This window comes from Doryrhamphus excisus, linkage group LG1, assembly GCF_037039965.1.
Source record: "Doryrhamphus excisus strain RoL-2023G ecotype Guam linkage group LG1, RoL_Dexc_Guam_v1.1, whole genome shotgun sequence".
NCBI lineage: Eukaryota > Metazoa > Chordata > Actinopteri > Syngnathiformes > Syngnathidae > Doryrhamphus > Doryrhamphus excisus.
The window spans coordinates 28,753,851-28,765,985 of record NC_136357.1 but is presented as its reverse complement, the minus strand read 5'-3'; the positions used below and the strand labels follow the sequence as shown (position 1 = coordinate 28,765,985).

The following is a 12,135-nucleotide window of genomic DNA, read 5'->3' as shown; positions in this document are numbered from 1 at the left end:
AGCCACCTGCAAAGCACCGCGGGGCATTTCTATTCCAGGCTCATTCACACTTCAACAGCGCCAGCATTCATATGTATTTCATCTTTAATTCCATATCATTCATGTAAACACTGCAGAACTGCACTGTACTCATCTACCATGAATATAATTAGAGATGAAAAAACAATGCTCGAAAAAAATGCCGTGCCGCTCCACTACAGGTGTCTTTCTGTGTGTTCTGAGCCGGATTGACGGGTCTCGGTTCCCTGGACCCAAACGTTTAATTTTCAGAGGTTTGAGGGTGAATTGGAGCTGTGATTGCCGTACGTGACAAGCAGACAGGAAGACACACAGTGGTGGAATTGAGGCCTTTCCTCCTGAAGAAGACAAACTATTAAAGATTCATGGAAGGTGTTGTCTTTGTATTCCTTTCAGATATTAATGCCGGCTTTAACCAATGCAAAGCAAAGTCTAAAATGGTGATAATCGGCCATTTTATTAATAAAACCAGTACTCAAAGAGTAGTGTTGTTGGCCTTCAAACACAACTTCTCTCCTCACAAATGGATTATGTGGAATAACCAATACATTTTGCACAGAAACAAGTCCATGTTCCACAAACAATGCCTGGAAAGAAACATTTTTTTCTCTGATTTCTTTGATAGAAATGGAACATCATACAACTATAACATGTTTGTTCAAAAACATAACATCGACATGGATCCTGTTGATTATGAATAAGTGATGAAGGGAACCCCGGCCCAGCTTTTGCAACTGTTTAAATCAGGGGTCTCAAACTCAGTTTAACTGGGGGCCACTGGAGCTAGGGTCTGGGCAAGGCTGGGCCGCATCAGGTTTTCCAAAAAAAACCCAAAAAAACACATTTATTAAAAAACAGAAAAATATACAAACTTTTTCAGTGCTTTGGTTCCGATTTTCTACAATAAAATAAAACATTCCACTGTTCTCAAATATCTTAATTTTTATTTTTCTGCACAAAATAAGATGAAAAATAAATAAACAAATCAAGAAGAAAATCAATCAATTAGTAATAAATAAATATAATAATAATAAAACGGCAAATAATAAAAACTTAAGAAACCACATATAGTTGGTGGGTAGACAAATTATTTTTTTCAGATTAAAATGAACAAAGCATTATTAGAGCCCTGTAGACATGACAAAATACGACTATAGTCACATTTATACTCTTTTTATTTACAACATATTGCGCAACTGCAGGGTCTTGAGACACATGCTAACTCGCAAACTAGAGAGCTAGCGACCTCAACGGTAGCCTCCAAGTTATTTCCTTTCAACTTAAATAGCCAAAAACTTACCACTTCCACACAGATAGGGAGGATAACTATTAACAGTTATTTAACCTTTAACATGAACATGAATCAAACGTAATAATTTTTTCTGGGTACATGATACCATACAGCATCCATATCAAACTTGCGCGGGCCGCACTAACATTAAACTTTCATATCGAGGCGGGGGCCTCAAACTTGTGTCCTGCGGGCCACATTTGGCCCGCGCAGCCGCGTGTTTGAGACCCCTGGTTTAAATCATCTCTCCGATGTGGGCTGGTGGAAGGAGTTTCTCCAAGTTGAATGATTGGTGGAAGGAACATTCTTGACAGTAAATTTGATGACAAACACAGTAGAATTGCACTTTTATGTTCCTGTAACTCTGCTTATAATGGTTTCTACTGTTTTGTAATTGAAGATTGTAAAAAAATATATGTCTAAAAAAAAAAAAAGTTGTGTTTCCGGCAACACTATCTAGGACCGGATGTTGGCGTCACGGATCATTAAGTTTACAGGAAAACACAATGTAACGATAAACTCAACTCAAAAGATCGAGTATTGTGCCGCAAGTTGATTGAGACTCCAGTTCCTTTTACAAATGTTCGTTTCCATCACATTATAGAACATCGTATAGCTAAAGTACATAAAAAAAACAACATGACAAATTATACAGCAGTGTAGCATCGAAGCTAATACTGAACATAAACATCACTCACCACTTTAGCCTGCTTCTCAATCAACGGCAGAGTCTTGACTTTATATAACTATTTTTTTTAAATAAAAAGTCATTTTATAGAGACATTTTTACCTCTTGCAATGTTATCTTACTTATATTTCTTCTTCTGAAGTGCCACAAGTGCCGCCTAACAGTCGTTAACTGTTGGTAACTTACGGAAGTGATGATACATGTTCCTGTTTGGTACAATTCAAAATAAAAGCATGTATTTCACAATAAACACAGCATTACATTACTGTGCCCAGCCCCGCTTGTACTCATGTTTTAACTGTGTATTAACCAATGTTGTATTTTGGTGTGTCTTCTACTCTGTTTACTTGCTTTATTCAACTCCATTCTTCTGTAAAGTGTCTTTGAGTATTTTGAAAAGCGCTATACAAATAAAATGTATTTTTATTATTATTACAATACACACATTCTGGGAAGATTGAATGCTAGCTGACAGACAGACAGACTCAACATCTGGATCAATAATCTGATTAATTAATAATCACAAGCATGACACGGGCAAATCAGGTAGTGTATACAATATACATGCACTCATATAATACCCATAAATAGATACTGTCAGCACACACTTGACAATCCATATCTTGTTACCATGGCTCCCGGTGACAGGATTCATTGGTTGGATAGGTTTGTTTTTCCATTTCAGACTGCTCTTCATATAATGATAGGTAAGTGGGGATGTGCCTGTCTAGAATTTCCAGAAGTGAGGAGAAACTTTTTTTTTATCTTGGTGAAATATACCATGCAATTTTTCCAAAATAAAACTTTCAGCAATGGTTTGATTATTCAGCGACCTTTTGGCTGTTGAGACCTCCCTCAGCTTCCTGTGACCGGCGGTGTAGTGATGCTCTAAATTGCCTCCCCCCCCCCCCAACAGCAGCTGCTTGATTACAGGCAGAAAGGATTCCTTTTACGGTTGTGAACAAAAACGCATGTTCCAATTTTCCACTTCATTAAAAGCGAAACTTTATTTTCGTTTTTTGTTTTTTTTTTGGCAACTTGCAATGTTACAATTATAATGGTTCATTTTTGACCCAGACCACAACACAACATGTCAGTGAAAAGGTGTTTGGATTACATTTAACTAACAAAAGTTCAGTTTGGGTGTCCCACAAGGATTGGTGCCTTGCCCCTTTCTCTTTATCCTGCATCATCTACTGCAGTGATTCCCAAAGTGTGGGCCGCGGCCTTCTGGTGGGCTGTTGTGGTACTGCAGGTGGGCTATAAAAGGTCATTAAAAATATGATTCATTTTTGCAAATATTAATTAATTCATTCATTTTCTACTGCTTATCCTCACGAGGGTCATGGTGGTGCTGGAGCCTATCACAGCTGTCTTTGGGCAAGAGGCGGGGTACACCCTGGACTTGTTGTCAACCAATCACAGGGCACATATAGACAAACAACCATTCACACTCACATTCATACCTATGGACAATTTGGAGTCGCTAATTAACCTAGCATGTTTTTGGAATGTGGGAGGAAACCGGAGTACCCGGAAACCGGAAAACCCACGCATGCATGGGGAGAACATGCAAACTCCACACAGAGATGGCTGAGGGTGGAATTGAACTTGGGTCTCCTAGCTGTGAGACCAGTGTGCTAACCACTCATCCACCATGCAGCCCAAATTCATTAATTCATTTTCTACTATTTATCCTCACAAGGGTCGCGGGGGTGCTGGAGCCTATCCCAGCCGTCTTCAGGCGAGAGGCAGGGTACACCCTAGACTGGTGGCCAGCCAATCACGGGGCACATATAGACAAACAACCATTCACACTCACATTCATACCTATGGACAATTTGGAGTGGCTAATTAACCTAGCATGTTTTTGGAATGTGGGAGGAAACCGGAGTACCCGGAAACCGGAAAACCCACACATGAACGGGGAGAACATGCGAACTCCACCCAAAGATGGCTGAGGGTGGAATTGAACCCTGGTCTCCTAGCTGTGTAGCCTGCGTGCTAACCACTCCTCCGTGCAGCCCAAATTTGCATAAATTGAGTACTATAAACAAAAAAAGATGTCTTGTCAAACAAGTTTACCTTTTGATAAATACCGTAATAGAGAAAAATTCGACTTCACAAAAATTAACTTATCTGGAACCAATTAATCGTGATAAATACGGGATTAATACCTCATATTCGTTGAATATGAAGACAAAATAAAACGCATGTTGCCTTTAGCGTTGGATATTTTTACCATCATTAATAATAATCTCTAATTAGGCGCTAATTAGGTGAGTTGCTATGAAAATTGTTGCGGCATAGCGACACATCCCGTGGCCTTGCCTCTATCCCCACTATACACCCACTAAACACCCACTAAACACCCACTATACACCCACTATACACCCACTATACACCCACTATACACCCACTACACCCACACACACGGGTGCTTTGTTGGAGATCAGGTCAGATTAACATCTCCATCTCCTCTCCAATTAAAACTGCAGATAATCTCTTGGTCTGCATGATGTGGGATTCCTCATCCAGGCTGGACCCCCCCCCAACCCCCCCTTGTCAGTTTTTCAAACCCTTTTTCAAACAGACAGGATCTTGGAATCTTTTGTCCCAAGGCAGCACACCCAGTGAATATGTGCTGAGCCTGGAGGAATAATTAACAATCCCATAGTCTGAGCATGATTGTATCTATTCAGACACTCTTTTCTTCTTCTTCTACGTTTTCTTTCTTTATCAGGCGCTAAGCTAAGATGGCTTGCTTTTCTGAACCATGAATACGCGTTTGGCCCCAAGATGCACTTTGCCAACGCAGCCTTTCATTTGGATTTGCTCATGTACGAGATGTCCATGAAGTCTCTTTTCACAATTCAACACGAGAAAAATATCACATTCAATTATTATACTGTAGGTCAGGGGTCTCAAATGTGGCCCGCAGGACACTAGTTTGAGACCCCCGACCTTGATATGAAAGTTTAATGAAAGTTTGATATGGATGCTGTATGGTATCATGTACCCAGAAAAAATGATTACCTTTGATTCATGTTCATGTTAAAGGTTAAATAACTGTTAATAGTTATCCTCCCTATCCGTGTGGAAGTGGTAAGTTTTTGGCTATTTAAGTTTAAAGGAAATAACTTGAAGGCTACCGTTTAGGTCGCTAGGTCTCTAGTTTGCGAGTGGGGGGGGGGGCTGGGGTGGCAAAGACAAATATTACCACTTCCACATGGAATGTGAGGAGACTCCAATTAATTTATTGTATTCTAAACTTAGGAAATTGTTTTAAATAGAGTGGGGGGGGGAGACAAATATTACCATTTCCACATGGAATGTGAGGAGACTCCAATTAATTTATTGTATTCTAAACTTAGGAAATTGTTTTAAATAGAGTGGGGGGGGGAGACAAATATTACCATTTCCACATGGAATGTGAGGAGACTCCAATTAATTTACTGTATTCTAAACTTAGGAAATTGTTTTAAATAGAGTGGGGGGGAAGACAAATATTACCACTTCCACATGGAATGTGAGGAGACTCCAATTAATTTATTGTATTCTAAACTTAGGAAATTGTTTTAAATAGAGTGGAAGGCAAAGACAAATATTACCACTTCCACATGCAATGTGAGGAGACTCCAATTCATTTACTGTATTCTAAACTGAGGAAATGGTTTTAAATAGAGTGGGGGGGGGGTGGCAAAGACAAATATTACCACTTCCACATGGAATGTGAGGAGACTCCAATTAATTTATTGTATTCTAAACTTAGGAAATTGTTTTAAATAGAGTGGAAGACAAAGACAAATATTACCACTTCCACATGCAATGTGAGGAGACTCCAATTAATTTACTGTATTCTAAACTTAGGAAATGGTTTTAAATAGAGTGGGGGGAGGGTGGCAAAGACAAATATTACCACTTCCACATGAAATGTGAGGAGACTCCAATTAATTTATTGTATTCTAAACTTAGGAAATTGTTTTAAATAGAGTGGGGGGGGGGGAGACAAATATTACCACTTCCACATGGAATGTGAGGAGACTCCAATTAATTTACTGTATTCTAAACTTAGGAAATGGTTTTAAATAGAGTGGGGGCAAAGACAAATATTACCACTTCCACATGGAATGTGAGGAGACTCCAATTAATTTATTGTATTCTAAACTTAGGAAATTGTTTTAAATAGAGTGGGGGGGAAGACAAATATTACCACTTCCACATGGAATGTGAGGAGACTCCAATTAATTTACTGTATTCTAAACTTAGGAAATGGTTTTAAATAGAGTGGGGGGAGGGTGGCAAAGACAAATATTACCACTTCCACATGGAATGTGAGGAGACTCCAATTAATTTATTGTATTCTAAACTTAGGAAATTGTTTTAAATAGAGTGGAAGACAAAGACAAATATTACCACTTCCACATGCAATGTGAGGAGACTCCAATTAATTTACTGTATTCTAAACTTAGGAAATGGTTTTAAATAGAGTGGGGGGAGGGTGGCAAAGACAAATATTACCACTTCCACATGAAATGTGAGGAGACTCCAATTAATTTATTGTATTCTAAACTTAGGAAATTGTTTTAAATAGAGTGGGGGGGGGGAGACAAATATTACCACTTCCACATGGAATGTGAGGAGACTCCAATTAATTTACTGTATTCTAAACTTAGGAAATGGTTTTAAATAGAGTGGGGGCAAAGACAAATATTACCACTTCCACATGGAATGTGAGGAGACTCCAATTAATTTATTGTATTCTAAACTTAGGAAATTGTTTTAAATAGAGTGGGGGGGAAGACAAATATTACCACTTCCACATGGAATGTGAGGAGACTCCAATTAATTTACTGTATTCTAAACTTAGGAAATGGTTTTAAATAGAGTGGGGGGAGGGTGGCAAAGACAAATATTACCACTTCCACATGGAATGTGAGGAGACTCCAATTAATTTATTGTATTCTAAACTTAGGAAATTGTTTTAAATAGAGTGGAAGGCAAAGACAAATATTACCACTTCCACATGCAATGTGAGGAGACTCCAATTCATTTACTGTATTCTAAACTGAGGAAATGGTTTTAAATAGAGTGGGGGGGGGGTGGCAAAGACAAATATTACCACTTCCACATGGAATGTGAGGAGACTCCAATTAATTTATTGTATTCTAAACTTAGGAAATTGTTTTAAATAGAGTGGAAGACAAAGACAAATATTACCACTTCCACATGCAATGTGAGGAGACTCCAATTAATTTACTGTATTCTAAACTTAGGAAATGGTTTTAAATAGAGTGGGGGGAGGGTGGCAAAGACAAATATTACCACTTCCACATGAAATGTGAGGAGACTCCAATTAATTTATTGTATTCTAAACTTAGGAAATTGTTTTAAATAGAGTGGGGGGGGGGAGACAAATATTACCACTTCCACATGGAATGTGAGGAGACTCCAATTAATTTACTGTATTCTAAACTTAGGAAATGGTTTTAAATAGAGTGGGGGCAAAGACAAATATTACCACTTCCACATGGAATGTGAGGAGACTCCAATTAATTTATTGTATTCTAAACTTAGGAAATTGTTTTAAATAGAGTGGGGGGGAAGACAAATATTACCACTTCCACATGGAATGTGAGGAGACTCCAATTAATTTACTGTATTCTAAACTTAGGAAATGGTTTTAAATAGAGTGGGGGGAGGGTGGCAAAGACAAATATTACCACTTCCACATGGAATGTGAGGAGACTCCAATTAATTTATTGTATTCTAAACTTAGGAAATTGTTTTAAATAGAGTGGAAGGCAAAGACAAATATTACCACTTCCACATGCAATGTGAGGAGACTCCAATTAATTTACTGTATTCTAAACTTAGGAAATGGTTTTAAATAGAGTGGGGGGAGGGTGGCAAAGACAAATATTACCACTTCCACATGGAATGTGAGGAGACTCCAATTAATTTATTGTATTCTAAACTTAGGAAATTGTTTTAAATAGAGTGGAAGGCAAAGACAAATATTACCACTTCCACATGCAATGTGAGGAGACTCCAATTAATTTACTGTATTCTAAACTGAGGAAATGGTTTTAAATAGAGTGGGGGGGTGGCAAAGACAAATATTACCACTTCCACATGGAATGTGAGGAGACTCCAATTAATTTATTGTATTGTAAACTTAGGAAATGGTTTTAAATAGAGTGGGGGGGAAGACAAATATTACCACTTCCACATGGAATGTGAGGAGACTCCAATTAATTTATTGGATTCTAAACTTAGGAAATGGTTTTAAATAGAGTGGGGGGGGAGACAAATATTACCACTTCCACATGGAATGTGAGGAGACTCCAATTCATTTACTGTATTCTAAACTTAGGAAATGGTTTTAAATAGAGTGGGGGGCAAAGACGAATATTACCACTTCCACATGGAATGTGAGGAGACTCCAATTAATTTATTGTATTCTAAACTTAGGAAATGGTTTTAAATAGAGTGGGGGGCAAAGACAAATATTACCACTTCCACATGGAATGTGAGGAGACTCAGAGCTTTCTTCTAGAAAATCGAAACCAAAGCAAAGTTTATTCATTTTTCTGTTTTTAATAAATGCGTTTTTTGTTTTTTGTTTTTTTTGGAAAACCTGATGCGGCCCAGTCTCGCCCAGACCCTAGCTCCAGCGGCCCCCAGGTAAATTGAGTTTGAGACCCCTGCTGTATACCATTGCTTTCGGAAAGATAAAAACTGGTGATGTAAACGTGGCTAATGAGTCTGGAATAAGATTCTCTTAAAGGCCCTCCTGAAGTCCCGGTTAAAGATGGTGTAAATGATTGGATTCAAGCAACTGTTGCAGTAGCCGATCCAGAAAAAGAGGTCAAAAAGAGTATCAGGGATGGTGCACTTGTCTCTGCAGACTGCGTGGAGACTATAAGTGAAGAAGAAGGGGAACCAGCAGAGCACAAAGACTCCCATCACAACCGCCAGAACAAACGTGAAGCGTTTCTCCCTCATTTGCGCCACTTTGCTTTTGGACGACGACAAACGTCTGCTCGGAAGCGGCACCGGAGAAGGCAGGAGGAAATGCTGGGAGCAGTGGTCCGATGACACCCACGATATGGAGGCGCAGGATGGAGGAGGAGCTTTCAACCTGCGTGCCGGACGCGAGGTACGAAACGAAGACTTTTTAACGTCGGCATGGAATGTTTTTTCCTCAAAGTTAATTTGATCCAGTTCTTGTCTCTTTTCCGGCAGCGGGGCATCCGACTTTGAGCCTCTTTGGAAAGATCTCGGAGTACCGCCGAAGCAGGTCTCCGATTGAGACGGTTGGGCCTCGACGTTGTTTTTAGCCACAAAGATGGTGGACGCTCGTTGCTTAGCAACACGGTATATTTTACAGTAAACCAATATCATGATGACTCCGGGTACGAAGAAGGACACAAGACAGGAGGACAGAATATACCACGTCTGGTTGTTGAGAAGACACTCCTGCCTCTGCGGACGTTCGATTCCGCCCGTGGAGTCCGAGGTCTCTTCGGTGTGCGTCACGAGAAGAGGCGGCGAGGAGATGACGACGGATATCATCCACACCACGCTGATCATCACTTTGATCCTTTTGGGTGTCCGTTTGCCGTTGTAGCGGACCGCTTTGGTGACGGACCAGTAACGGTCCAGGCTGATGGCGCAGAGATGGACGATGGAGGAAGTGCAGAACAGAACGTCCAACGCCAGGTAGAAGGAGCACCACGTGGAACCAAAGTACCAGTAGCCCATGATCTGGGAAAGAGGACAAAACATCAAGAAATGATGCCTTTGAATATTCAAATCTTCTTAGGAGACTCATGCTCAAAGACTAGATAGGACAGCTCGAGACTGAGAGCTCGGCGCAACATCCAATCCATTTAACTTCGATAGCACTTCTATATTCAACTACCTTATTTGTCGATATGATCCTCTCGCGTTGCGAGGCGTTCAGGCAAACTCGTAATGTTCAATGTTAGGTGCCAATTGTTTTTCAAACTACGGCCCGGGGGCCACATGCGGCCCGCCAAGCGTTTCAATCCGGCCCGCCAGTTGTCTTCATTCATTCATTAATTCATTCATTTTCTACCGCTTATCGTCACAAGGGTCGCGGGGGGGGGGGGGGGTGCTGGAGCCTATCCCCGCCAGTATTTCAACTTTTAACATACAAACTGGCAACGTGACTTGCAACTCGGATGTCTTCATTTATTCATTTTCTACCGCTTATCCTCACGAGGGTCGCACGGGGTGCTGGAGCCTATCCCAGCGTTTGAATCCAGCCCGCCAGTATTGTTAACTTTTACAGACAAACTGGCAACATGACTTGCAACTTGGATGTCTTCATTCATTCATTTTCTACCGCTTATCCTCACGAGGGTCGCAAGGGGTGCTGGAGCCTATCCCAGCGTTTGAATCCGGCCCGCCAGAATTTCAACTTTTAACATAAAAACTGGCAACATGACTTGCAACTCGTATGTCTTCATTTATTCATTTTCTACCGCTTATCCTCACGAGGGTCGCACGGGGTGCTGGAGCCTATCCCAGCATTTGAATCCGGAGTACCCGGAGAAAATTCCACACAGACATGGTGGAATTGAACCCTGGTCTCCTAGCTGTGAGGTCTGCATGCTAACCACTTGAACACCGTGCAGCCCATGATAGGAATAATATTTTTTTTCAAACTCATATTGGTACTTGTTTGTATATTTCTGATTATATTATATATTATTATTATATTTCCTTTGAGTGTTAAGTTGATATGTGATGAATAGTAAAAGCTATTTTCTGAAACAACAGAAGTTGTGTTAAAAATATGCATGTTAAGTTAATTCATTCATTTTCTACCGCTTAACCACTCGACCACCGTGCAGCCCGCATAAAGACATAAATATGTACAAGTTTCAAGTTTTTTAAGCTGTATTATCTGTGGAAAAACTACCAAAAAAACTACAAAAATGTGAATCTACAAAATGCAGGGGAGCCACTGTGATTTTTGCAAACCAATATGACGGTAATGGGATGGGGATGGGAATCTAACAGCATTTCTCACCTCATTGGCCAAGGAGAAGGGGATGACCAGCGTGGCCACCAAGATGTCAGCAGAGGCCAGAGACACCAGGAACAGATTTTGAGGAGCACGCAAAGCCCGGCTGGTGAACACGGCCAAGACCACCAGCACGTTGCCCACCACGGTCACCAGGATGATGACCGTGACAACCAGCAGGATGAGCACGGATGCCGCCGGAGAGTGCGGAGGCAGAGGAGGAGACCTTGACAAGGAAGTGGGCGGGTGGCTGGTGTTCCCTGAAGAAGAGGTCGGGGGTACGGGTGTGAGCACATGGGGGTCCATCCTTTCCCGAGAAGAAGAAAGTCAAAGGATCCTGGAAAAAAAATCTCCTGGAATGTAGGGTCCATCAAGTCAACGTCAGTCCAGATGTTGACTTATAGCATCATTCATAGCATCGCAGACGGTGAAGAACCCCCCCAAAAATGCAGGAGCGACTGGTTGAAGCTGAGAGTGAGTGAAAGTGCTGCTGATGTTCTACTCGGCTGGACGAAGGCAGGAGGAGGAGGAGGAGGAGGAGGAGGAGCAGAGCGTGAGATGAAAGACAGAAAGCGAGGCACATGGTGAGGAGAGAGGAGAGAGATGTTTGAGGACTCTGGTAAAGTGAGCAAGGAAAGGATGGAGGAGGGGGGACGGCTAATATATCTAATATTAATATTAATTAAAACAAAAAGGCAAAAACAAACCAGTACTAAGAAATGTAGTACTTCATTCAGTGATCATTATTAACGTTACTACAGTAATTCCCTCCTTCCAAATTCGACTGTGATAAGTACAATTCCTTATTTATAAATAGAATATTTTAGTAGTCTGAGCATGGGGCTGCACGGTGGTCAAGTGGTTAGCGCAGAGACCTCACAGCTAGGCCAACCCAGGTTCAATTCCACCTTCAGCCATCTCTGTGTGGAGTTTGCATGCTTACAGGTGGGCTTCATCACATATCAAGGAAATATAATAATAATAATGATAATAATAATAATATAATAAAGTGAGTGTGAATGGTTGTTTGTCTATATGTGCCCTGTGATTGGCTGGCCACCAGTCTCTCGCCCAAAGACA

At 40.8% G+C, this 12,135-nt stretch overlaps 1 protein-coding gene across 1 annotated transcript; it reads right to left on the bottom strand.

The window, feature by feature from the left end:
* Positions 1–8,485: 8,485 nt before the first annotated feature.
* LOC131132702 (alpha-2Db adrenergic receptor-like) lies at positions 8,486–11,361 on the bottom strand. Its single transcript, XM_058078570.2, has 2 exons — positions 11,062–11,361; positions 8,486–9,767 (listed from the first exon to the last, which is right to left on the bottom strand). Exons 1-2 carry the CDS (start codon positions 11,359–11,361, stop codon positions 8,757–8,759), a joined length of 1,311 nt encoding a protein of 436 aa, XP_057934553.2. The 3' UTR covers positions 8,486–8,756.
* Between the last annotated feature and the right edge of the window lie 774 nt (positions 11,362–12,135).

What these genes read in the sequence shown, in the direction of transcription:
- LOC131132702 (XM_058078570.2), bottom strand. Translation starts at nt 11,361, where the DNA reads ATGGACCCCCATGTGCTCACACCCGTACCCCCGACCTCTTCTTCAGGG. An exon ending in CCTTCTCCTTGGCCAATGAG is followed by an intron (nt 9,768 to 11,061) that starts GTGAGAAATGCT and finishes CCTCTTTCCCAG; the next exon opens with ATCATGGGCTACTGGTACTT.